The following is a 26,879-nucleotide window of genomic DNA, read 5'->3' on the forward strand; positions in this document are numbered from 1 at the left end:
TGAACTCTAGTTCCGACATCTTACTAATGTCCCTATTAATTAGGTCCCTGGCAGTTGGTACTGCCTCTTGTTCTTTTTTTTGAGGTGAGTTTTTCCATCTTGTCATTTTGTCCAGAGGAGAAAAGAGAATAAGAGAACAAAGTGATAACAGGGTAACAACAGCCCCAGAAAAATATACACTAAAGAAATCAGAAGAGACCTGAAACCAGGGGAAAAGAAAGGGAAAGAAAGAAAAAAGAAGAAGAAGAAGAAAAACAAGAATATGATCAAATATGATCAGGATTGTGAACAGATCAGTGCCACACAGTAGATTTTGGGCATAATTTGGTCTGCTAGAAGAAACTGCCTCCCAAAATTTTAAAGAAAGAAAAACTTATATATGTACAAAAATAAGGGTTAATACGATGAAGGGATGGAATATGACTGTAAAGATGAAAATTATAAAAGATTTTATAAAAGGGATTGGTAAGATAAGAAGTTCATTGAAAAAAGAAAGAAGAGAAATATAAGAAAAAAAAAAGGGAGAGAATGTGATCAGGCAGGAGACTAGAACAAAGCCACACACCATAGATTTAGGGTATATTTTGGTCTGTTAGAAGAAACTGTATCCCAAAATTTTAAAGAGAGAACAACTTATATATATATATACCAAAAATAAGGTTAACTACAATGAAGGGATAGAATATGACTCTAGAAATGAAAAATAAAAAAGATTTTTTAAAAAGGCATTGATAATATGTTGGTTGAAAAAGGGGAAAAGAATAGAAAAAGAAATAAAAGAAAATAAAAAAAAATTAACTTTGAAAGACTAAAGAATCATGGGGAAAAAAAAGCAATGAATTCTATGTGCAGTGTTCCCCTAGCGCTGGAGTTCTGCTGTTCTCATTGATCGGTGAACTTGGTCTTGCCTGGCTGTTCTTGCTGATCTTCTGGGGGAGGGGCCTGTTGCCGTGGTTCCCAAATGTCTTTGCTGGAGGCGGAATTGCCCCACCCTTGTTGGTCTGGGCTGAGCAATCGGCTCGGGTTTGCTCTTGGGAGCTTTTGTTCCCTGCAAGCTTTCCATACAGCTTTGGAGGACGAGAGTGAAAATGGTGGCCTCCCAATGGCCACCCCAGAGGAGCCAAGAACTCGGGGCCCCACTCCTCAGTGAGCCCCCTGAGAAAAGCAGTCAATCACTCCTGTCTCCCCGGTCTCTGGCCACACTCCGTGCTCACCCGGCCTGTGATGGAGCGTTTCTATCTCTGGTGTGGAGTCTCCAAACCCAGCAGATCCCTGCGGTGCACTCTCGTGCTGCTCCTCCCGGGGGAGGGAGGGGAGTCTCCCCGGATCTGCCGCTTGTTGGGTCCCTGCTGGAGGAGCAGTGGCCCGACTGTGCTGCGGATCACAGTTTATGGCCACCCCGAGCTGAGAGCCCACTCCTTGGCTCCATCACTGCAGCTGGCTTCCCTGCTCCGATCCCTGGGAGCTCTGCCGCACTCAGGCACCCCCGGTCTTTCTGTGACCCCGAGGGTCCTGAGACCCCCCCTGTCCCGTGAGGGTTCCAGCCCCCGCTTAGCCACTGCAGCGACTTCCCTCAGCGGAGCCGACTTCTAAAAGGTCCGATGTTGTGCTCCCCGGCTCTAGCACTTGCCAGAAGCGGCCGACGGAGGCCCCCTCCCCCGCCGTCTATCCTCCTGAATATCGCCTCAGATTCACTTCTCCGCACGTCCTACCTTCCAGAAAGTGGTCGCTTTTCTGTTCAGAGAGTTGCTACTATTCTTTTCCTCGATCTCCTGTTGAGTTCGTAGGTGTTCAGAATGGTTTGATCCCTATCCAGTTGAATTCCTGGGAGCAGATGAAATTTCGGTCTCCTACTCCTCCGCCATCTTGCTCCTCCTCCGTGAATATTAATTTTGTTGACTTTGTTGATATAGTTATTTACTGTGTTTGGAAATTTTTTGAAATTTTTGAAATTTGAAATATTTGTAGACTTATTTTCAATGGAAACAGTTTGCTTGTCCTTTATTTCTCTTTGTCCCTGTCTGCTCTAAAAGTTTTGTGATTATCTCTATGTGGTTCATACAGCTCCCAGTTCAGAATTAAATTGCTATGCTGGAATTTTGGGTTTTATTTATTTTATTTTAGTTTTTTAAAGATTTTTTAAATTTATTCATTTAAGAGAGAGAGAAAGACAGAGAGAGCAGAAGGAGGGGGAGAGGCAGAGGGAGAGGAAGAAGCAGACTCCCCGCTGAGCTGGGAGCCCAACACTGGGCTCGATCCCAGGACCCGGAGATCATGACCTGAGCCAAAGGCAGGCACTTAACCATCTGAGCCACCTGGGTGCCCCTGGAATTTAGGGTTTTAATCCATATCGAGGAAGCTGCAAATCCAGCCACAGAGCCAAAGTGTCCTTTGGTAGTTTCAGTCCATCATGTCTCCCATCCTCTCTAGACCCACCGTTTCAGATAAAGCTCTCATTCCAGGCAAAACGTCATTATTTAAAACCAAACCAAACCAAACTTCAGCTACTGTCTACACAAAGAGCCCATCCAGGCTTCTGACATGAAGTCCTCTATCTGGCTTAGGGGCTCCTTCTCCTGTGCAAGTAAATTTAGCCCTGGTAATCCCTTGGGAGTTGAGCTGGGGCTAATCTTTGCTTACTTCTAGTCATGGAGTCCAAAAGCCCGTGACCATCAGCACTGCTCACCATCTTGTATGTATGCTTCATTTTTGGTCTACAGACATTTTAATCTTGCTTTTGTACTTGGCTGTGTCATTGGTTTTATCGTTTTATAATTTACCTGACATTGCTCCTTGTCTGGAAACAGAGGGAATACCAGATTGATCTGAAATTCTCTTAGCTATTTCCTTACACTTTTCTTTCACATCTTATTCTGCACAGGATTGTAAATATCTGTATCTTTGGCTTCCTTGTCTTCTGGCCTCCAATTTCAAAATATTTGAGAGTAGACTCTCTTGAACAAATCTTTTTGTTGTCATTTGCTCCTAGCATAATGCCATGTACAAAGTCAATAACTAAAGTTGAATGAAAGTCATAGGAATGTACACATCAGCTTATAAGAAATGCTCTCTTGCAATTAGCCTTGTACACAAATATATATAAGGTGGATACATTTCTTCCCTAGAAATAATCAGACAGAAACTAGAAGACATTTTAGGAGGGATATTACAAAGCAGGGGTTTTCATACTCTTATTTTGTTGCAGAGATACTTCCACCCTCCACCCAAAGAATCTTAGGCAGGATGCTAATCAATAAAGCAGGTAAGAGCAGAGCCCTTCTGGATGCAATAGGGGTGATGTTCATAGAAACCTGGCTGCTTAGCCTTCACCACCCAGCAATGAGGTCAAGGTGGCTCCACAGAAAGTTGTCTGAAAACTGATTTCCAAACTCCAGTTCTAGAAGTATCAAGAGTTTTGTCCAAGTTGCATTTCAGGATCTATAAGCATTCAAAGTAAATAATTCCCAGCAGTATTTTGAAGGAAGAAAAAGAAAAATTAAAAAGTCATAAATTCCACTTTGTGAAATGTAGTGATATATCATTTAAAATCTTCTGTTTCAGGAGGGCAGGAGTTTTCATAATGAATATATTGTTTGGGAAAAGGAGAATGGTCCATTATAGGTTAAATGTGCTCTGACACACATTTGCTTGGCAAAGATGTGAAGGTAAAGACACCTAAATAATGCTTCCCTTCCCCATCCTTCTGTGATGACCATATTTCACTCAGGACTCCAAAGAGAATTTGAAGCCTCAACTAAATACATCCTCAGAGCCATGGGTAGGTTTGCTCATCACAAGATTGTAAAGAAAAAAATACAGCCAAACCTCCAAGATAGCCTCTTTATTTATTTTTTATTATGTTATGTTAATCACCATACATTACATCATTAGTTTTTGATGTAGTGTCCCATGATTCATTATTTGCATATAACACCCTGTGCTCCATTCAATACATGCCCTCCTTAATACCCATCACCAGGCTAACCCATCCCCCCACCTCCCTCCCTTCTAGAACCCTCAGTTTGTTTTTCAGAGTCTATAGTCTCTCATGGTTCGTCTTCCCCCTCCAACTTCCCCCTCTTCATTTTCCCCCTTCTGCTATCTTCTTTTTTTTTTTTAAACATATAATGTATTATTTGCTTCAGAGGTACAGATCTCTGATTCAACAGTCTTGCACACTTCACAGCACTCACCATAGCACATACCCTCCCCACTGTCTATCACCCAGCCACCCCATCCCTCCCACCCCCCAGCAGTCCAGCAACCCTCAGTTTGTTTCCTGAGATTAAGAATTCTTCGTATCAGTGAGGTCATATGATACATGTCTTCTCTGATTGACTTATTTCACTCAGCATAATACCCTCCAGTTCCATCCAGGTCATTCTAAATGGCAAGATCTCATTCCTTTTGATGGCTGCATAATATTCCATTGTATATATATATACGACCTCTTCTTTATCCATTTATCTGTCGATGGACATCTTGGCTCTTTCCACAGTTTGGCTACTGTGGACATTGCTGCTATAAACATCGGGATGCACGTACCCCTTCGGATCCCTACATTTGTATCTTTGGGGTAAATACCCAGTAGTGCAATTGCTGGCTCGTATGGTAGCTCTATTTTCAACTTTTTGAGGAACCTCCATACTGGTTTCCAGAGTGGCTGCACCAGCTTGCATTCCCACCAACAGTGTAGGAGGGTTCCCCTTTCTCTGCATCCCCGCCAACATCTGTCATTTCCTGACTTGTTAATTTTAGCCATTCTGACTGGAGTGAGGTGATCTCTCACTGAGGTTTTGATTTGGATTTCCCTGATGCCGAGTGATGTTGAGCACTTTTTCATGTGTCTGTTGGCCATTTGGATGTCTTCTTTGGAAAAATGTCTGTTCCTGTCTTCTGCCCATTTCTTGATTGGATCATTTGTTCTTTGGGTATTAAGTTTAAGAAGTTCTTTATAGATTTTGGATACTAGCCCTTTATCTGATATGTCATTTGCAAATATCTCCTCCCATTCTGTCGGTTGTCTTTTGGTTTTGTGGACTGTTTCTTTTGCTGTGCAAAAGCTTTTTATCTTGATGAGGTCCCAATAGTTCATTTTTGCCCTTGCTTCCCTTGCCTTTGGCGATGGTTCTAAGAAGAAGCTGCTGCAGCTGAGGTCGAAGAGGTTGCTGCCTGTGTTCTCCTTTAGGATGTTGATGGACTCCTGTCTCACGTTTAGGTCTTTCAACCATTTTGAGTCTCTTTTTGTGTGTGGTGTAGGGAAATGGTCCAGTTTCATTCTTCTGCATGTGGCTGTCCAATTCAAGATAGCCTCTTTAAATTTCACAATTTCCTCTGAAAAGGAGGAGGATGTTGAAAATGCAGAGAAAAACATATGAAGAAAAGATTTCTAGAAGTACAATACAGTACAAAAGTGGGCTAATTAAATAATGGCCTTAGCTCAAAAGGCTCAGCACAGAGGTCTGGGAGTGATCTCTTAGAGGAAAAAACAGAGGAATTGGTGTTGCCTGAGTTTCAACACATCTTGGTGTTAATTGGAAGATTTGATGCTGCTTATCATTTCGAGTCTCATGGAGAGCAGGCTGAGCACAAACAAGTATTTGCACGTTAGCAACCTATGCATGGCAGCTTGTTTAGTTTCATTCCACAAGGCACTCTGCCAAGGGAAGAACTGCAGTAGTAATTTCTTTCAAAGTCACTATCAAATCCCCGCTTTGAGCTTCTATCTGGGTCACCGGAGGCCAGCACGCATTTTGTGTAATTCAGAAACTAGGACTTGAGAGAGTAGGTTTTGAGAAGTATTGACTCAGTAAATTTATATCCTCTTGACAGGAGGAGAAGCTCAAAGGAGAGGGAATTTGGGATGTTTTCAGCAAGGATGCTTAGATTTGCCTTTTCTGCTGCATTTGAGTTGCACATTTAAATTCCTCAGCAGTTCATACACTTTTAGCCTTGAAGGATTATAATTGCTATAGTAAACTTATTTGAATATCTCTTTTCCTTAAAAAAAAAGTGTCTGTTGTAAAAACGCTTGAGCCTTAACCTTTTTGTATTTTAGTTTTTTTTATTTGCTAAATGAGTCAGTCTAGATCACTGATACACCCTCTTGCATCATGCTGAGATGAACATGGGGTTTTGGCCTTATACAAACCTAGCAGCACCACTAGAACCACTAGGTAAAGTATTTTATCTCTTTAAATGTCCAGATTTCTTTATCTGTGAAATCAGGGTAAAACCTCTCAAGGTGGTGTGAGAATTAAATGAATTAGTCACTAGCCCTCAGCCTGGCACCGGACAGATAACCAAAACAAATGAATTCCTTTCTAATTCGGATCTTCTGTAGATCTATGACTTTGCCAGGATCCCTTTGAGGTGTACAATCCGTGTTCCAGTCATTTTCCACAGAGATGCCAGTACAGAGAGGAGAAAGGCGCTTGCCTGTGCTCATGGAGCTAGCTGGGAGAGAGACTCACACCAGCTTTTCTAGTCCGATAAATCCCAACACTCTAAGGAAATGATAGACAATCCTTCAATCCCCTGCATCAGGTGAATCAACGAAGGGTTTTTCTTCCCTTCAAAAATCTATCAAACCTGGACTGGACCATTAGCAACAGGACACACACCTGCAAAAGGTCTAGCTGACCTTTTTCCTCCGAGAGTTTCAATAATGGCAAATGATCATGATGGTACCGAAGGAAACAAATTCTGAGTGGACCATGCAGGCATTCCTGTTCGTACTAACAGCCTTAAGAAAGCAGTTGCTTGACAGTTAGCTATCATTCCACAGGAAAAGAACGTGGCTGCTATGTGAGGCACTCTGAGTTCTTATCATTTAGCATTACATGCGTGAACTAGAACATGTGACTGCAGGGAGGCCAGAAGGCCAGCTCGTATCACTCAAAGGCTATTTACAAGTATTGTCAACGCTCCCTCTGACAGTCTCCAGGGGATGTCACTGGCTTAGAATAAGCTGTGACCAACTTGGGGGGGGGGTAACTCCCCTATAGCCTTTAAATATACCAGAAGGATGCCACTCAGCAGAAATTAGTCATAACAATATATTTCCTTTTGTATTTTCCCCAACAATTTGGAGTTCTTCATATTATCTTGAGTTAGGGATGAGGGCAAAATCATCCTCAGCGGGGGAATTTAGCTCTTTTGGAAGACCATCCCTTACCCGTCTTTGCCAATCTAAGGTGGCAGAAGGAATGAAAATTCATTGCAGGTCTCCCATGTAGTTACGTCATTGCACGGATTTTTGTAGAGGAGTACTGTGAGGTGAACATGTCCCTCATTTCCACTCATGATTGAGAAAACTGAGGCTGTGGGCAGTCCGAAGAGCTTGCCCAACCACAGAGGGAGCAACGGCAGAGTGGCCCAGCCTGGGTTCTCTCCATGGTCATGTTCACGTCACACCCCTCCCAGAGAGTAAAAAGCTGAGGCAGAGGATAAGAAACACATCAAGAGACCACATGAAGGCGAAAGGAAAAGTAGAGAGACTTCAGAGGGGTCCAATAAAGACATGTCAGAAGAAGCATTAAAAAGAAAAGAAATGTGTGCTGCAGTCAAAAGAAGGCCTAGGGGAGAAAAAAAAGCAGAAGGGCCCAACCCGCTGGGGAGGAAAATTCCCCAAAACTTGGCTGGCTGCCTAGCAATAAGCACTGAAGAGAGATCTATATCCACCAGATCCACCAAATGAAGGAATCTGTGAATCATTAAAAAAATGTTTATTTCTTTATGCCACAAATGATAAAACAGTCATAAAATATGAGGGCTTTTTGTTTTTTTTCCCGGAGTAATTGCTGCAGATATTTTCAACCATTTATTCTAAAGGCTCGGTGTTTTAACTATTGAAAGAGAAATGATGTATTTTGAACCAAAATCAACCTCCAGTTATCCACATGGCATGCTGTATACTTGCACTTAGAGATTAATTCATTTGCAGGATGGTCCAAGCTTGCTTAGCACTGGTGCTAAGAGAGGTTCGGACAGGGAATCTGTCCACAGGGAAACAATACAAGTCACTTAGCACTTCTTGCCCCCTAAATATTATTTTCCTTTGTTACTAATTTCAGCATAAATAGAAAGAATTATGGTCCAAGTCGGGAAAATCAAGATGTTCCTGAAAATGTGTTCCCTAAAGAACATCCTTTTGTTTCAGCAATAGTGATTCTCAATGTTAAAAGGGAAAAACACACACACACAGAAAGCACAAAGCCCTACAAGTAGTTAAGTCACCATTCTACATTCATTCTAGCTTTGTAGGAAGTGAGGCTTGTTAGTGGGGGGGAATATTGATTGGTCCCCCGGGGTATGTTCCTGAGAATATACAACAATTCCAACCAAGCATTCGTCTGGCCAAAGAAAGCCAAGCCATAAGGCTGCCAGAGACCTAACTGTTCAGCCTATGGAGTATAGTATAGAAAGTCTGTTTTCCGGGGCGCCTGGGTGGTTCCGTCAGTTAAGCCTCAGACTCTTGATTTTGGCTCAGGTCATGATCTCAGAGTCCTGAGATGGAGCCCTGTGTGGGGCTCCCTGCTCAGCAGGGAGTCCGCCGGAGATTCTCTCTCACCCTCTGCCCCTCCCCCTGTGTTCTCTTTCTCAAATAAATAAATAAATAAATAAATCTTAAAAAAGAGTCTGTTTTCCTATACTTCATCCAAAGGAAGGGGCATTATAAACCTGCATTTCTGCCAGAGATGAGGACAAATATTCTTGTTCCAGAATACCTGGAACTGTTTATCTGACAAAATAATCAAGAAAAGTTCTCCATGATGTCACACAATAAGGCTGACCTTCAGGAATTTAAAGTGATCTAATTTTCACTTTTGTAAACAGCGTATTCTCCTGGAAAGAGTACTTCACCACAGAAAGGCGGAGTAGAAGAAAGGGACTGAGGGAGGGCAGAGCCAACATTACTGAGCATGCTCACAGCTTTTTCGATGTTTCCCCATGTAATCCTCAGAAAAACTGTGAATTTTTTCCCTCAAACTTTCAAAAATAAATATATATATTTAATGACTTTCAAACTATTTTGCCCCGACCTCATTTTCTTTTTTATATTTTTAAATTTATACCTGTAATAGAAGAATATATATGTTCACTGTAAAAAATCAAAAGTACTACAAAAGTATACAGAATAGAAAAAGGAAAGTCCTTTTTCATTTACTCAAAATCTCTCTCTGCACAACATCATCACTGTGATCAATTGGATATGTGTCCTTCAAGACTGTGTGGTATACCACACACCCAGACAGACCTCAGTTTGGGGATTTTTTTAAAAACTGACTGAGATCATATTAAAGACATTACTCCACAACCTGCTTCTTGCACACTAAATATGTCTTGGAAAAACTCTACAGGCTTGTACATACAGCTCCGACTTACTCTTTTTAATGACTGTATAGTCTCCATGGTATGGACATACCACAGTTTATTTAACCAGCCCCTTTCCATTTGTTTCCAATTTTTCAACTACCATAAACACTGTATTAACATTCTTTGGATATATATAAGAAGGGTATTTTTACAGGTAAGAAAACAGAGATTAAAGAATTTTGTTTCAAAAGCACGTAACTACTAAGTGGCAGCCCACTTAGAGATTACGGTTTTTCTAGTCCTTCACGTCCATGGGGTTGAAAAATGAAGTGTGTCCTTTAGATCACTCTCAGCTCCTTGCCACACATCTTGATGGCCCCTCAGAGATGGCCATTACAAGGCTAAATGCACAAGGGTAAAGACAGGAGAGGCTGGCCCCAATTTTGTTATATTAACTTACAATTCAAGTCCTAATAAAGTTACTTAGGAGAGACATGTGCTGTCAGAGTTTAAAATGAGAGTGCTCTCTTTCTCAAGGAAGATTACAGTATAAGGAAAATTCCTGCTCTTCAGCTGGATGGGTCATTAATGAGGGAATCATGAATGGATCCAGCAGGAAGAACAGTTCTTAGGTCCAGTGCTCCTGAGTCTAGTCAGCCTTGTGGAGGACCACTCTGGATGCCCAGGGCGCCCTCTGGAAGCCCCGTGGAGTAGGGGGAGGGTTTTGAACATTATTAGGAAGAAACCAACATTCTTTCCCTCAGAATTTCTTTTATCAGGTAAGAAACATGTTACTTGAGGTTAAGAAAAACTTCCACTGCCTTTCATATATTTCAGTCTGAGACTGACCGGCTCTGGGCCTAGAAGAGAAATGCACAGAAAGGGGTGATTAGAGCAATTGCCTTGCTGTCAGCCTTCTAGTCCTCTTGCAAATAATGCCCATTGCCCTTAGTCAGAGGCTATGAATGCCCCTTGCAGAATGACACTTGGGGGTATATTCAGACTCCTCAGCACGGATAAAATACCATACCTCATAAAATGACCTCGAGAAGCTGGGTTAGTTCATGCCTCTCCCTTCGCATGTACTAATGGGGCCCCAAGGTCATGTCAGAGAGAATTTTCTGACCACCCCATACACAGTAGCTTCCCCCGTGTCACTCTTTATGCCTGCTTGATTTCCCTCAGAATCGTTCACTCCAAAATTGTCACACTCCTCTTTCTTTATTTGTTTATAATCTGCTTTCTCTCACTAGAGAGTAAGTTTCATGAGAGCAGGGCCTTACCTTTCTCTGTAGCTATGGTACCCCATTGCCTAGAGAAAGTGCCTGGGACACAGTATGTCACAGCAGAAATTGTTCAATGAATTCCATTTCCATTTTTTATAACACTCTCTCTCTCATCGTAGCCTGGAAAAATTCCTATCATTTTGAAAGGCTGCACTCAAATGTTACCTTATTTAGGATTTCATTCATTCATTCATTCATTCATTCATTCGTCATATGTGTTGAAAGCCTACCACGTGATAGAGGTTGCTAAGCTTCATCTGTTCATAGCCCCTGTCATATCTCAGTAATTTTTTATAGCACCCCTAGGCCAAAAGGAATACCTAACAGTTCCATTGATTAAGTCGTTAGGTCCAAACAACTCAATAGGTATTTGCATTTTAATGACTTAGTAGCTATTTGAAAAAATATATAGTAGCTTTTATTTCATTCATAATAACCAGGTTTATCTACTCATGGTAAGTTTGCACTTGTTGAGTACTGCAAAACTTCTTAATGTATGAAATCAGATTGGGAAGTTGCCACCCTCATCTCCGGTCCCACGTTGATTTTTTCACAGTACTTGCTTTTTTTTTTTTAAGATTTTATTTATTTATTTTGACAAAGAGAGAGAGGGAGCGAGCACAAGCACGGGAAGCAGCAGGCAGAGGGAGAGGGAGAAGCAGGTTCCCCAAGGAGCAGGGAGCCCAATGTGGGGCTCGATCGCAGGACCCTGGGGTCATGACCTGAGCTGGAGGTAGATGCTTCATGGACTGAGCCACCCAGGTGCCCCTCACGGTACTTGTTTTTAATCAAAGCTTCAGGAGAACTGGGTTTGAGGCTTATTCACCAACTTTGCAAAGATGTCACAGAAAGGAATATAGCATGATATAGTAGTTTGCATAGTGCCCAACACATGTCAAGCATCGCTGTTGCTCCTTTGAATATTTAAAATATCCCAGGGCGGACCTGTCAGGTGGCTGTGTTCCCTGACACAGTTTCAGAAGCTGTTGTTAGACAATTAGTGCTAGACACTGGACGTACACTGGTGAGAAAATCAGATATGGACCTTCTGTGACCCCCCCTAGCACAGAATTCCCTGCCTACTCAGCTCTGGAAGAGTTCTAGAAGAGATACAGAAATGTGGCTTCCAAACTCTTGTGAAGATTAAGGATGGTGACAAAGAAACAGTTTATAAGTAACACGATATTAGTCTAAACACTTTGAAAGTCCATTTAAAATGCCTACTTCAGATCAAGGGGCCCAGATTTGAGGTCTAATTTGAATAAGCCTGAAGATGCGACCTAAGGTAACCTTTCTGAGGAGTCCCAGGGAAGGTCTGAGACCTGAATGACCCACTGGAGTGGTTTGTTAGTTGACGCCTATTGTTTTTCCCAATAGTACCCTTAGCCTTTCCTTACAGAGAGAGAGGGGCCTGCCACTTTCGTACACGGGAGCAGGGACTGTGAAATGGGGAAGGTTGAACGCGCTATGTCCTTAGAAATGAAAAGAGTCTACTTGGACCAGCTAGAAATAGTAGAAGAAGGTAGCATGGGGGCGACTGGGGGGCTCAGTCGGTTGAGCGTCTGCCTTCGGCTCAGGTCATGATCTCAGGGTCCTGGGATCGAGCCCCGCATCGGGCTCCCTGCTCCGTCGGGAGCTTGTTTCTCCCTCTCCGTCTGCCCCTCCCCCTGCTCATGCTCTCTCTCAAATAAATAAATAAAATCTTAAAAAAAAAGAAGGTAGCATGACTATGAGAACTAGGCAAACATCATGGGAACTTCCTTTATTGATACCGCCCCCCTCCCCCGCCCCCCGGGTGTAGAGTGATTGACAAGAAAACCATAAAAGCATGTGAGCTGATTTTTCAGGCAATGCAGAAAAATTAGAAAAGCGAGGAGATACTTTCTCTTCCTCAGCCTCGAAGAATAAGAACCTGAAGAAATGTCATATGCGGCACCTATGAAGAATAGAAAAAGAGGGTGAATCTGGGGAGAAGAGGTTCAGAAGAACCTCAGGAAGCTGTCAGGGATTAAGGACTGACCCTGGAGGCTTAGCTAACAAGAGACACTTGAGTTTTTCCAAAACAAGTATTTAAAAGGGGAATATTTAACTGAATTGCCCTGAACTTCTTAGTTTGAGAAACTGGAATGTGATTATGAAAAGATTCTTTCTTATGAGATTTTTCGTTTGTGTTTTTGGCAATGTTGCTTCTGTCGTGGCCAAAAGCCAGAAAAAAAAAAAAAAAAAAGCTTCAAATGATTTGAAGACTTTAGATTCTCATAAAAAACTCAGGGTCAGTTTGAATCTGCAAGCTGTAAAGAATTGGCTCAGGTAACATTGTGGGTTTTAAATAAAATTAGGTCTGAGTCTTAGCCTACATCTGTCCACGAAAGTGCTCATAATGATAGCAAGGAAATTGTGGGCTATTTCTGAAGAGCTTTAAGGAAAGGGTAGGCAGACATCTGCTCATGATGCTTTAGGCATTCATCTACTTAGGAGAGTTTGGACCCTTTCCACTATTTTAAAAGCTATAAAGAACCAGAATGGACATTATGGAGACTCTTATATAACATCATGGTAGTTAAAAAAAAAAAAATAACCCTGATATACAAGATATCACTACTTTAAAAGGGATAGTAAAGAAAACCAATGAGTTAAAGTATATTTCCATTAAACATTTTTTATACTGTTTCTAAAACAAACTCTGTCAATACCATTTTTTCAAAATTCAAGAACTACAGATTTGATTCTTCTAACCAATCGGCAGTTAAACCTATGTGGCACCTAGTGTTCTCAGTGGAAATAAGGAAATGAACTAGGCAAAATTTTCCACTGAACAATAACTCTGATTCCTAAAGATCATGTCTTCTAGTTGCATGCACTCTCCCCATTCGGGGGTTAAAAATATACATACTTTTCATTCATCTTGGTCTCTCAGCTCAGCTCATCTGTACTCTGGCCGCAGGTCACCTCTAATGCCAGTTTTCTCTATTCCTGCCCCAGTGCACCACTGGACTAAGTCCTAACACCCTTCTCCCCTTGTTCTCTGTCAGATCAAGCTTTTTGGCCTCAGCTGAACCCCCTCTTTTGCTTTTGCTGGCTTCCACTTGATTCCCCCAGTGGCTGTTGTAGGTCTTTGTGCTCACTTCTTCAAGTTCAACTCACCTCTTCATTTCCAGCAGGTGACAGAGAAAACTCTACAGGGAAGCTTGAACCTGTGTATCCTGAGCAGCCTCAACTTTTCTTCCAAGTCTTTCTAGTTCCTCATCCTTCCTTTCTCAGTTTGCTTCTGTTTTCTGAGTGAAGCATATGGCCTTTTCCTTTACCAGGATTCCTTTTCTTGTCACCCACTGTCTCCTTTGGGACCTGGGGCATCAAGTATGCCCTCACCTCATATCATCAGTCTCTCCTTTTAGATCAACTTATTTCTCAAGGTTTACTCATTGCAAACAGACCAACTACCCACCTACCTTTATGTGACTCCACAGATGATGAAATACCTCTGTTCCTATTTAATAAGAATAGCTTATACCCATCGACTCCATTTTCTCATTGATACTCATTTTTACCCCCGTTATCTTGATTTTTTGTTCCTAGTACCCCATATAAACCATTGCCCCAGCAGGCTTTTTTTTTCAGTGTGTAACCTATTGGCAACATTTATCCGACTGAACACCTTTAGTAATTCTTATTTCTTCTGCTACTTCTCTCATGGTGCCTTTTGTGGTTTACCTGGCACTCTTGTTCTTTCTATCTGAATACAGACATTCACCAAAGTTCTGAGCTTTTCTCCTCTTATGATTCTACATGTTCTACCTAAGGAACTGCTTCCCAATCTTCAAATTTTATACATCTTATTTGTGTTCCTATGGTTCGTGCCTTGATCCCTTTCCCGAGATCAAATCCCCATTGCACAGTTGAATATACCACCTACAAGTCCAGCCTCCATGTCAAACTCCACAGTGTCTTTAAATCAAATTTCTCATTTCTCTCTCCCCATATGCCTAGTTTTGATGATGGTATCCACCATTCTTTCAGAAGCCTGAGTATTCATTTAAATTCAGCAAATTTCCATCGTGTGCTTAATGTGTGTGAGTCAACAGTTCCAGGCATGGGGGGAGAAAGGGGAGAACATGATACATGAGGTTCCTATCCTCATGGAGTTTACATTCGAGAGCGGGAAAACAGAAAACAAACAAGTAATCAAAGAATATAAATTTTGGTAGAGATTAGTTCAATGAAGAAAGTCAAAGTACTATAAAGGAAGCAAGATTGCTGTGAGAGTTGGGATCGGGCAGTGGGACAAGCACATCAGATAAAGTGATCAAGGAAACCTCTCTGAGGAAGTGGCCTTTGAGATGACTGGAATAAGGAAAATGCCAATCATGTAGATAGTGAGGAAAGAGCTACTCTAACAGACGATGGGCCAGTGCAAGAGCTCTAAATATGTACACACCTCTCTGTTTCCTTAATTCTCACTTCAATTCATCATTCTAAATTAAATTGCTTGGTAGGTCTTGCAAAGGGACCTTAATTTTTATCTCTCTTGCATCTATTTCCTTCTGGTTTAAGCCCTGATTCAGTCTTGCTCCCCATTGATTTCCTGTTCCAGAGCATCCCTCCTATCATGACAGAATTAATCTTCCTAAAGTGAAAGAAACTATAATATCATCCCCTTGCTCCAAAGCCTCTAGTGGTCCCCCATCATTCACTGAACTAATATAAGCTTGGAAGACTAACATTCAAATCTGTTCAAGGCGTAACCTCAAAATATTTTTCAATTCTTTTCTTCCATACTGCTAGGCACAATCCTATACAAATTCATATGCAGAGCACACCTTAATTTATTTCTGCATTGAAAGTTGCCCATCGTGTCCCCTTTACTTGGACTGACTGTCACTCCCTCATACTCATTGTGGATCAGTCACAGCTTTCCTGGTCCTCAAGCTCCATCTAAAACACTTTTTCCTTGACGACCCTTCAGATGTCTCTCCATTTTTAACCCACAAACAATTTTATCCCTTTCTTCGAGCATTTGTCATACTTTGTGCTAGAATGTGGTTATGTGCACATCTATCTTCTCTCTCTGCATCGCTTACTTTATCACAGATGTTTCCAGACAGTGACCACATGTTATTTTTCCTTGTACTAGCGCAGTGCCTCACACATAGTTGGCATGGAACAGTATTTGTTGAATGAATGAATGAATCTGTCAAATCTGAGTTTGATTAACTAATATTTATTTCACAAGACCCCAGTGGTTTCCCTTTTATCATTCCTCTTATTGGTTCTCAAGGGACTTAGATGTGAAAAGTCAGAAAGCAGAGAAGTACAGAACAGAGTCCCTATTTTGAAATAGTCTAGTTAGTTTCAATCTGGCCATCTGATTAAAAGTTTATATTGAGGAACATTAAAATATCTATTTTTTTACAGTTGCATCGTCACTATAGGGTGAGATGAATAACTCTTACTGAAACACTAACTGATTTCTTGTTCAGGATCCATAAAACTGCTTAGCATTATTCAGTTCTTAAAAAAATACATTATCACAATCACAGAAGCTCAATACTTACCACATTACTGCATGTTCTATATCGGATATTTCTTCCCTCACAGCTCCTAGGTGATAAAAAGAAAAACAAACTCATTACTACCTGTGAAAGGCTCAAAACTGAAACTATTTGCTTATAAAAACAAGTTTCTCTTAATACTAATAAGAGTCTTTCTTTTCTTCTGAGCATCAATGTTCTCAGAGAAGTTCCTATCAAATACTAAACAGTGTTATCTTAAGAAGTCATGCATGGAAACAGATTTCTCTATGAGGGAGGAAACTAAGCATTCATTTTGCTTCCAAAAATTTTCAAAGTAAGTATTTACAGTTGGTGCTTATTTAGCCAAATAAATATTAATGCAAGGTTTTCTGTAAGTGAATCCTGTCTTCCTAATTATTTCTGGCATAAGACCGAAGAGATATTTCACTGAGAAAATGTAGATCTAGCATAAGGTAAAAATGGGACTTACTATTCAACATGTCTTAAAATCACACATCTAAGGGCATGAAAACTCAGTACTTAAAGAATTATTTTTACTTCTAAAATACATGCTCATTGTAGAGGTTTTGGGAAAGGAAGACTACAAAAACAAAATCTCCCAGAGTTGACTCATCTAAGGATAATCACTATCATTTTGATTTTATTGATTTCTTCTCGGTGTGGAGGCAATCACATCACCTATACTATTTTTTTTTTAGCACAAATTTATTTACTAACCAAAGGGATCATCCTAATTAAATCAACACTTTGAAATGGATGCATGTAAAATGTTTGTGATAAAGATAATTGAACACAGTAATGAAAAAATAAGCAGTATGGAGATTTGCTCATTGAACCGAGCTTGTTCATCCTCACAGCTAATTCCTGTCCACAATGATGATGGAATTTTTACTCTACTTTTTCACAGACCCGAGTACAGGTGACATTATTCATGATGCATTCCACCACTAATTTCCCATTTTCCAATTTTCTCGTGATTGTGCTTTCCTTCCCATCCCATTCCTGATGTTGAACCAACACGCCATCTGTGAAGTTGCAGACAGTCTCGGTTTTTCTGCCATCAGCTGTAGTTTCTTCAAACTTCTCTCCCAGGTTACATGAAAACTGTGTTGTTTTCAAAGTGCTCTCAGTTTTTATGGTGAGGTTTTTGCCATCAGAAGAGATGACACAATCTGGTTTGGCCATTGCACCCACTTTTCGCAGAGCCATTCCCACTCCTACCTCCTTCATGTATTCGTCAAAGCCTTTGCTTTCCACTAAGCGCCATCTTCCTACCAGCTGCTGAATGGTGGCCATGGTGGGCGCGGGCGGGCGGGCCTAGCGAGCAGAGCAGAGTGGGGCGTCGGGAGCGTGGCTTCCCTCACCTATACTATTTTGTAGTTTGGTTTTTTTTTTTCCACTTAAAAATTTTTGGAAGCATTTTCCCACATTGTTAAATAACTTGGAAGACATAGCTTTGAGAGCTACATAATATTCCGTTAAATGAGATAACAATATTTGTAATCATTCTTCCATGACTTGTCATTTAAGTAATTTCCAATTAGGGGTTTGATAAATGATAGTGTGATAAACTATGTCCATGTGTATGTTTTGTTTAAGTTTCTGACTGGCTGTAGGATAGATAAATTTCTAGAAGGGAAATTACTGGACTAAAGGGAATGAACTTTTATAAGGCTTTTGATAAATATTGCCAAATCGCATTCCATAAAATTGTACCATTCTGTACTCCCATCAGCACTACATGGGAGTTTCCATTTTACTGAATTTCTGTGAACAAAAACAATTTTTGATTAAATATTCAATGATGACACTTAAAACAAGGACAGCAGTACTCTGCTCTTTGCAAAATGAGTCATACTTTTTACAAAACAAGTAAAAATATAATATAAAATGCTGAGAGAATGATTATACTAATAACTAATAGTTACAAAATCCCAGGTACATTTCTAAGTTTGTTATATGTATTAATTTATTTAATCTTTTCAAGAACCCTAGGAGATAGGGTACTATTATTATACCCATTTTACAGATGAGAAAACTGAAGCTCAGGGACATTAAGTAATTTGTCCAAATCCCACAAGTGTTAAGGAGTAGAGCTGAGATTTGAAGTAAGGCCATCCAGCTTCAGAGCTTATACTCATAATCACGATGATTTACCACCACCTAATTTACTTGTTTGTTCAGCAAATGTCCATTGAGCCCCTATTATGTGCTGGGCAATGCATTTACTTCTGGGAATACAAAGAAGAATGAATATGATTTTGTCTTTGGTATTAAGAAAATGTCGTTATAATGCAGTCTAGGAAAAGCTAGATAGTATTTGTATTAGGTCTTGAGGATGTTATCAAAAAGAGAATAGCATCTGAAAATATAATTACACAAAAGCTGTCTTAAAAATGGAAAGGTACCAGGCCAGAAGACCTGACTGTGACCAGTTTGACGACATTAACATGCATTAACAATAGAATGTGGGAAAGGAAATGAGGGGCTGGCCAGGTGTTACAATCACAGAAAAGAAGAGAATGACGGATATATATGGTTGTCAGTGGCCAGCCCAGCAATGTCCCAGGCAAAAGGCCAATGAACTTCATATCCTCTAGGTCCCATTGGCAAGGCTGTTGCTATCATGATATAGATGCCTCATGCTAATTTAGTGGATGCCAACGAATGTTCTGTTCATCCCAGGAATACCCCTCGTTACTATGCCATGTTGACCAAACAACTTGCCAAGAGTGATCTGGTTTCTCAGGACTGCTGAGAGGCAGACTGTGCTTGTCATGCTGATGTGGGTATTTTGGTCCACATGGTAGTCCTATTTTTCACTGTAAGTTAATAAATAAACTAGCATTCTAGTTTGAAACATTAATCTCATGGACCAAGTCATTGTGAGTCTACTCCAAGAAAAGGATCTGTTCTTTGTATGATTGCTGAAAAATACCAGATTTCTGAGTCTAAAAAGATGATGACTAGGCTCCAGTTGATGGTAAATTTGCAAGGTAATGAATTCTACAACCCAGAGGGCCTCAGGTGGCATGCCATTTAGACATTGGTCTTGACTGAATGTGATAAGTTTTTCAGTTTTAAAATTCTGAGTACATAGGTGACATGGTGTAATGGTTCAGAGTACCCACTTTGAAACCAAAATCCTCTTACTGGAATCTTGACCTCTTCTGCAGTTTTAATATCTCCGTTTTATCATCTGTAAAATGGGATAATATTCCTTATCTCCTGGGATTATCATGAAGATTAACTGAGTTAATATTTGTGAAACACTTCCAAAAGTACCTAGCACACAGTAAGCATTAGGTAGACATTTGATAAATTAATTGCAGAGTAGCTATAAAAAGATAATAGATATTGAAAGAGGGTTAAGAATATGTAGAGAATAAACCACAGGCAAAGGCACAGAGGTATAAAAAGATATGGCTTGGTTTTGTTGGAGTTTGGGATTTATATGGGGAACTTTAGATGAGAGAAATACCTTCTAATTTTGAACTTGGCAATAGACAAAGGGGAACCACCAAATGTTTTAAAATCGAAGAGATATAATGACTTCTTGCTTTAAAAAAGTGAATTCTGGTGTTAATCATTAAGATCTTAACGCTCTATGCTTTTCACCTCCTTTTATTTTCCTTTCCTAGCCTTATCCCCCTGAAAGGAATAACGAAAACAATTCTAAATTAGGTGTTTGAAGATGTAGTTCATAGACTTTGCTCTTCTCCTTGCATAAGCCTCTTGCCCTCTCGGGGTCTTACCCTTCTCATCAGTCCAATGTATGTTGGGACGGTGGGACACCAAGTTGTGATCACTAACTGAGATAATTTACAAAAGCTCTGTTCAAATGCCAAGGGGTTATTATCAAGATATCATTTACTAAAAATGAAACCAAAACAAGCAGAAAGAAACCTGCCTCATTAACTTAAATGAGCCTGTCCCCATATATTTCCAACCACAAACGCACGTTTTAAAAGCATCCTTGAAAAATAGGAGATTAAGGCGCATAATATAAAAGACTGATTTCTATTTCTTACTTAGCAAAAAAACCAAACAAACACAAAACAAGGAGAAACACTTGCTGCAATTTCCAAAGAATATCTGATAATTGTCTAACACCTCATATTGATTTACAAATAATTTAATTTTTCCCCTGAATTAAGCCTTCCCTTTACTAGATAGTATTACTTTGTTTAGTGAGAGCTTATTCCATTTAATTGACTGAAATATGATATTAAAATGGTAATGCTGGATTTTGGAAAGGTCCTCGTTACTGAAAGACATTATAAAATTGTGGATAACAATAGTAATTCTAGCCTCTATTGAGTGCCTTCTATAGGTATCCAGCCCAAGGTTACATATTCTGTGTACATTATCAATAAGCTTCTGACAATTTTGCAAGGTTTTATTATTCCCATTTGATAGATGAGAGAATTGAGAAAAGAGAGAACTAGGGACTGGACCTCAGATTTATCTAACTCCGGAGCATGTAAAACAATAAAAAAAGGAACAAGATGTGCGTAAGGTGTGTAAAATATTGGGGTGCCTGGGTGGCTCAGTCATTAAGCGTCTGCCTTCAGCTCAGGTCATGATCCAGGGGCCCTGGGATCAAGTCCAGCATTGGGCTCCCTGCTCCGCAGGAAGCCTGCTTTTCCCTCTCCCACTCTCCCTGCTTGTGTTCCCTCTCTCTCTCTCTCTCTGACAAATAACTAAATAAAATCTTAAAAAAAAAAAAGATGCGTAAAATATTAATACTAGATGAAATCTGGGAAACCAAGCAGAGTTGGCCTGGGGTTTAACCGCACCTTATTGTTACCGTATCAGTTTATCAGCTGCTCGTCAGTTCTGGTAAATTCACTTTTAGTAAGTAAAAGATACCTAGACACACATTGTACATCGGGAACATCTCCAAGAGAACCACACTCCTCTATAAAATGTAACATGAAAGAACTTCAGTGCAGAGAAGCTTTTACTTTTTAAAAGTTCAAATTTATTAAGCCTGAATATAAATTTTATTTAAGTTAATGAAGTGACTAATCCACCACAAGGATTTAATTCGTGCCAAGTGTGAATTTCTTCCTCCAAGGCATTTATCTGGGCACAAAAGCCTCATTTGAGGGTCAAGCAGTAAAAAATATTTTCTTCCTTTCTTTAACAGTTCATTAACATAAAACAGCCAAGTGGTTTCCTTCACATTTAAGCAAAATAAAATTCACCTCTGGGAATGAAATAAAACAGAAATTTCAATCCAAAATGGTCTCCAAAGCAAGTTATAGTCCACTGATAACAGAGATTTTAAGTAAATGCCTCCTTTTGACGTAAACTATAGAACAGTTTCAGACTGCGTTTAGTGAACTAAGGACTGTACCAATTAAGGGCCTGGAACTGGTTGAATATGAAAGAACAAAATAGAAATATTCAAATATATTCCAAACCAGATTTGTAATGGAAAGTTCCTTATTCATTTATTTATTTATTTATTTTAGCACTTTACTCGTAGCCGGTCATTTCTTAATTTTGACTTAATTCCTTCTCTCAAAAATGGAAATCATCTCAATCACAAGCTATTATTTCTGAATTAGTCAGACTTTAATTCACTTATAATGAGATTAGTGCAAGCTTGAGGCACACTTTATTGGTCTCTCATTAACACACAAAAAGCCATCCAAACTCTTCCAGTTCTTAAAATCCTGATATCTTAGTTTCAATTACCATAATTTGACAACCATAGAAGAGATGAATTACCATGGAAAATTAAAGCTCTCTTTCCAGGCTTTAGCAACTTGTTGGTCCCCTACTTCCTCACCCTCCCTCTTATATAATTTTAGTCTTTAAGAGAGGGAGGCATATTCAACTTATCTCTCACTAAGAATAAAAAAAAATGGGTAAAACACATCAATTTTTATCTCAAAATTCTTCGCATTTCTTCCCTAAGCAAACATTCTTCTGGGGACATAACCAGACTCATCCTTGGTGTCAGTAAAGAGTTTCAGGAAAGTATGGTAACTGTGTGTTTAAGACTCTAGGATTTTTTTTTTAAGATTTTATTTATTTGACAGAGAGAGACACAGCGAGAGAGGGAACACAAGCAGGGGGAGTGGGAGAGGGAGAAGCAGACTCCCCGCAGAGCAGGGAGCCCGATGTGGGGCTCGATCCCAGGACCCTGGGACCATGACCTGAGCCGAAGGCAGACACTTAGTGACTGAGCCACACAGGCACCCCTAGGACTTTTTTTTTTTAAAGATTTTATTTATTTATTTGAGACAGAGAGAGAGAGAGAGAGAGAGAGAGAGTGCATGAGAGGGGTGAAGGCCAGAGGGAGAAGCAGACACCCCCTGAGTGGGGAGCCCAATTTGGGGCTCTATCCTAGGACTCCGGGATCCTGACCTGAGCTGAAGGCAGCTACTTAACCGACTGAGACACCCAGGCACCCTAAGACTCGAGGATTCTTAAATACTGCTCATGAAGCTTTGCCTTTGATTTCCAAAAAGCAAAGGGTGCTACTCAGTCAGAGCAGGTATTTCTTGGAATACCTGCTGGCTTTCAAATATGGGCTCATGGGCAAAGAACTGTAAAATATGACTGTTCATCTGCTTATCTCTCTCTGTTTAGTTATCTGGATGGAAACCATGAGCTCTTCACAAGAGAACAGGTATAAAACCATATCAGCTGTTCAAGCTGATGGAAGGACTCTGGGTCCTTTAGACTGTGGAGCCTAAAATGAGCATAGATTAGACAAGATAAGCAGACTTACAGCTGGAACCAGGATTTTGTGTAGTGTTGGTGCAGGTTTTCCTCCCTTACTTCAATTTGAACATTGCAGTATTCACTGGAACTATCTTGCAGGAAGATGTCCCCAAGGAGCCAGTTAAAGCACTTCTACATTTCTGGGATTTTTTTTTTTTTTTTACAAAGACCTCAAGAGGAATAACAAATTCTGAGAACACTTAAGAGGACCAAGTGCAAATGCACCATTGGGCTGCTTTTCTTTTTCCACAGACACATTACTGTAAGAGGTTCTTTCAGGAAACAACACTTGATACCAATCAACTTAGTCATTAAGAAGGAAGTTACATGAACCTCTGGACTCTGTGTATAAAGCTATCCTCAGATGCTCACTGTCCTCATCCACAGGTCAAACCTGATGATGAAAACCTAGGGTTCAGAAGAACTGGAGTCTGTGCATCACAGATGGGTAGTGGTGATCTTGGCTTGCATGGGAGAGAGAAAGGAGTTAGAGGGCATGTTATTGGTGGGTGTCCTAAATCCTGTGCTCTCTTCCCTCCCTTATCTCTGTTTCACTCTTTTGCTTAAGAAGAGTAAGTCTTTAATGTTCTGCATTTTAGTCCATGTTTAAATAATTACCATTTAATTCTAATTTAGAACGTCTTTCATGAGAATCAAAATGAGCCTGGTTCATTTGGAAACTTTATGTGTGTGGGGCTTGGTCCCAGCAAGAGGAGCAAGTTCAGCACCACCCCTTCTTCAAAAAGGATCTACCTAAGAACAGAATAGAATGGTAGTTATCAGGGACTAGGTGTGTGTGTGTGTGTGTGTGTGTGTGTGTGTGTGTGTGTGTGTATGTGTGTGTGTGTAGGAATTGGGGAGATGTAGTTTAAGAGTACAAACTTGCAACTAGTAGATAAATAAGTCCTGGAAATCTAATGCACAGCATAGTGATTATAGATAAAAACATTGTATCATAAACTTCAAAGTTTCTAAGAGAGATCTTAACTGTTCCCACCACAGAAAAGAAATGATAACTATGTGACGTTAGATGTGTTAGCTAATACAAAAGTGGCAATCATATTGCAATATGTAGATGCATCAAATCAGTATGTTGTATGCCTTAAAATTTTTACTATATATCTGATAAGGGGTTAATATCCAAAATATATGAAGAAATTATACAACTCAACACCAAAAAGAAGATAAAAAGAAAAAAAAAAAACCATTCTGACAAAAACATGGGCAGAGAACCTGAATAGACGTTTTTCCAAAGAAGACATCCAGATGGCCAACAGACACACGAAAAGATGCTCAACATCACTAATCATCAGAAAACTGCAAATCAAAGCCACAATGAGATATCAGCTCACAACCATCAGAATGGCTAAAACAAAAAAGACAAGAAATAACAAGTATTGGTGAGGGTGTGGAGAAAAAAGAACCCTTGTGCACTGCTGGTGGGAATGTAATTGGTGCAGCCACTGTGGATAATAGTAGGAAGTTTCCTCAAAAAATGAAAATAGAAATACCATATGATCCAATAATTCCACTACTGGGTATTTACTCAAAGAAAATGAAAACACTAATTTGAAAAGCTATAGGCATTCCTATGTTTTTTGCAGCATTATTTACAATAGCCAAGATACAGAAGCATCCTAAGTGTCCACTGACTGGTGAGTGGATAAAGAAGATGTGAGATATATATATAAATATATATATGTATGTGTGTATATATATGTATGTGTATATATATGTGTGTGTGTGTGTATATATATATATATACACACACATATATATGCAATGGAATATTATGCAGTCATAACAAAGGATGAAATCTTGCTATTTGGAACAACATGGATGGACCTAGAAGGTATTATGTTAAGAAAAATAAGTCAGACTGAGAAAAGCAAATACCATATGATTTCACTCATATGTGGAATCTAAAAAACAAAACAAATGAATAAACAAACAAATAATAGAAGCCGACCTACAAATACAGAGAATGAGCTGATGACTGTAAAGAGAAGGGGGGGTAGGGAATGAGAAAAATGGGAAAAAAAACCCACCAAATCAACACACTGTATATCCTGAACCTGTACAATGTTATATGTCAATTATATCTCAATAAAAAAAGTATCTACAGATAACCATGTTTATATTATATATTCATTAAATACTATATCTCTGAATAATTGGAGATGTCCTAGTATGCATCCCCAGTGAGTGCTTTATTAACATTAATAGATTTGAAATATTTTTTTTTGAGAGAGAAAGAAAGAGCAAGAGTGAGTGAGGGGCAGAGGATAGGGAGAGAGAGACTCTCAAGCCCTGATTCACGACCCTGACATCATGACCTGAGTCAAAATCAAGAGTCAGACACTTAACTTACTGAGCCACCCAGGCACCCCTAGATTTGAAATATTTTTAACAAACATTTAATGAGTACATGTTTACTCCAGACAAAGACTTTGAATCTCTCTCTACCCACCTCCAACAGCCATGAGCTCCCAGACAACCACCTATCTCTCCCTCTTTTTTTAAAGATTTTATTTATTTATTTGACAGAGAGAGAGACACAGTGAGAGAGGGAACACAAGCAGGGGGAGTGGGAGAGGGAGAAGCAGGCTCCCTGCCGAGCAGGGAGCCCGATGCGGGGCTCGATCCCAGGACCTTGGGATCATGACCCGAGCCGAAGGCAGACGATTAATGACTGAGCCACCCAGGCACTCCAACCGCCTATCTCAAGTAATAAGAAACTTGCTTACAAGATTCTCCATAAGAAGTAATGTTTAGGGCACCTGGATGGCTCAGTTGATTAAGTATCTGCTTTTGGCTCAGATCATAATCATAATCTCAGGGTCCTGGGATTGAGCCCCACATCAGGCTCCCTGCTCAGCAGGGCATCTGCTTCTCCCTCTCCCTCTGTTCCCTACCCACATGCTTGTGCTCAGTCTCTCTCTCAAATAAATAAATATAATCTTAAAAAACAAACAAATAATGCTTAATCTGGTGACACTTGCCAATGAAAAACCGATCTTAAACATTAAACGGTGTCTTTGACCTTCTTTGTGGCAAACTTCAATGTTTTTCCTCCTTGAGGTTAAACCTCCTTCCTTCAACAAAGTCACCAAAATTCTAGAAATAATGCATCTGCAACACATACAACCCGCAACAGAAAAGTACCCTTGAAGCAAGGGAAAGACAGTTCTTTGGTGCTATGGGACTTTCAAATGCATGCATAAAAAATATCTCTTCTTTTAGGCATTTATTTGAAAAGTCCCCACATTCACGCAGAATGCCCTATTCATTTTGGATGGCCTCTTCTTCATGTGATGCATCACGTGCCTCGAACAGATTAGCGCGAAGGGAGAGATTTATTTTTTTTTCTGAGTAGATAGATATACAAGCCAAACTATTATGACAACTTGATAAATGTAGCTTTTGAAATGCTTTCTGTCGTAATAATACAACAAACAACAAGGAGGCATGCTGCCAGGCATCATCCATCAGTAGGTGAGCTGGCTGGGAACAGACACAGCCTTAATGTCACACTAGCTCTTCTCAATCTGCCAGAGGTTCCAACATGGCCAAAGAAGCCAAAAGAACAGTTGGCCTAAAAGCTGCATTTTCAAAGCAATTTTAAACAGGACGGGGGGTAGCAGAGGCCCAAATTTTAAAACAGTGCCATGAATCAAGGCCTTGACTTAAAAGTGTTTCTTTGGCATAGGTAACATATTTTTGTAACCTTAGTTTTATAATTCAACACTTCTGCTCTATACTAATCTCTCATTATAAAAACATTCTGAATTTTGTACCAGCTTGGAGACCCTGGTTCATGTATACAGAGAGGGTTACTAAAACTTCATGTAGAGAACAAATTCAATATGAATGGAAATGATGTAGGTTTGGAGAAGACATTCTGAGAAGACATTCCTTCTGCTCATTTGATCTTTTCTCTACCATAGGAAACAAAGGAAATTTCTCTAACTTTTACAGATTCTCTAGCAGCAGCTAAGAGGCT

At 40.0% G+C, this 26,879-nt stretch overlaps 2 protein-coding genes across 2 annotated transcripts in view; both read right to left on the reverse strand.

Moving 5' to 3' along the window:
* The window catches only part of ADAMTSL1 (ADAMTS like 1), a 406,966-nt gene that overhangs the window by 327,189 nt on the left and 52,898 nt on the right, over positions 1–26,879 (reverse strand). Inside the window, exon 3 of the mRNA XM_027616409.2 lies at positions 16,157–16,202. Coding sequence (XP_027472210.1) covers positions 16,157–16,202 — 46 coding nt within the window. The remainder of the gene's footprint in view (positions 1–16,156; positions 16,203–26,879) is intronic.
* LOC113934850 (fatty acid-binding protein 5-like) lies at positions 16,913–17,488 on the reverse strand. Its single transcript, XM_035723722.1, has one exon. The coding sequence runs from the start codon at positions 17,429–17,431 to the stop codon at positions 17,024–17,026; it is 408 nt and encodes a 135-aa protein (XP_035579615.1). The 5' UTR covers positions 17,432–17,488; the 3' UTR covers positions 16,913–17,023.

This window comes from Zalophus californianus, chromosome 13 (assembly GCF_009762305.2).
Source record: "Zalophus californianus isolate mZalCal1 chromosome 13, mZalCal1.pri.v2, whole genome shotgun sequence".
Taxonomy (NCBI): Eukaryota; Metazoa; Chordata; class Mammalia; order Carnivora; family Otariidae; genus Zalophus; species Zalophus californianus.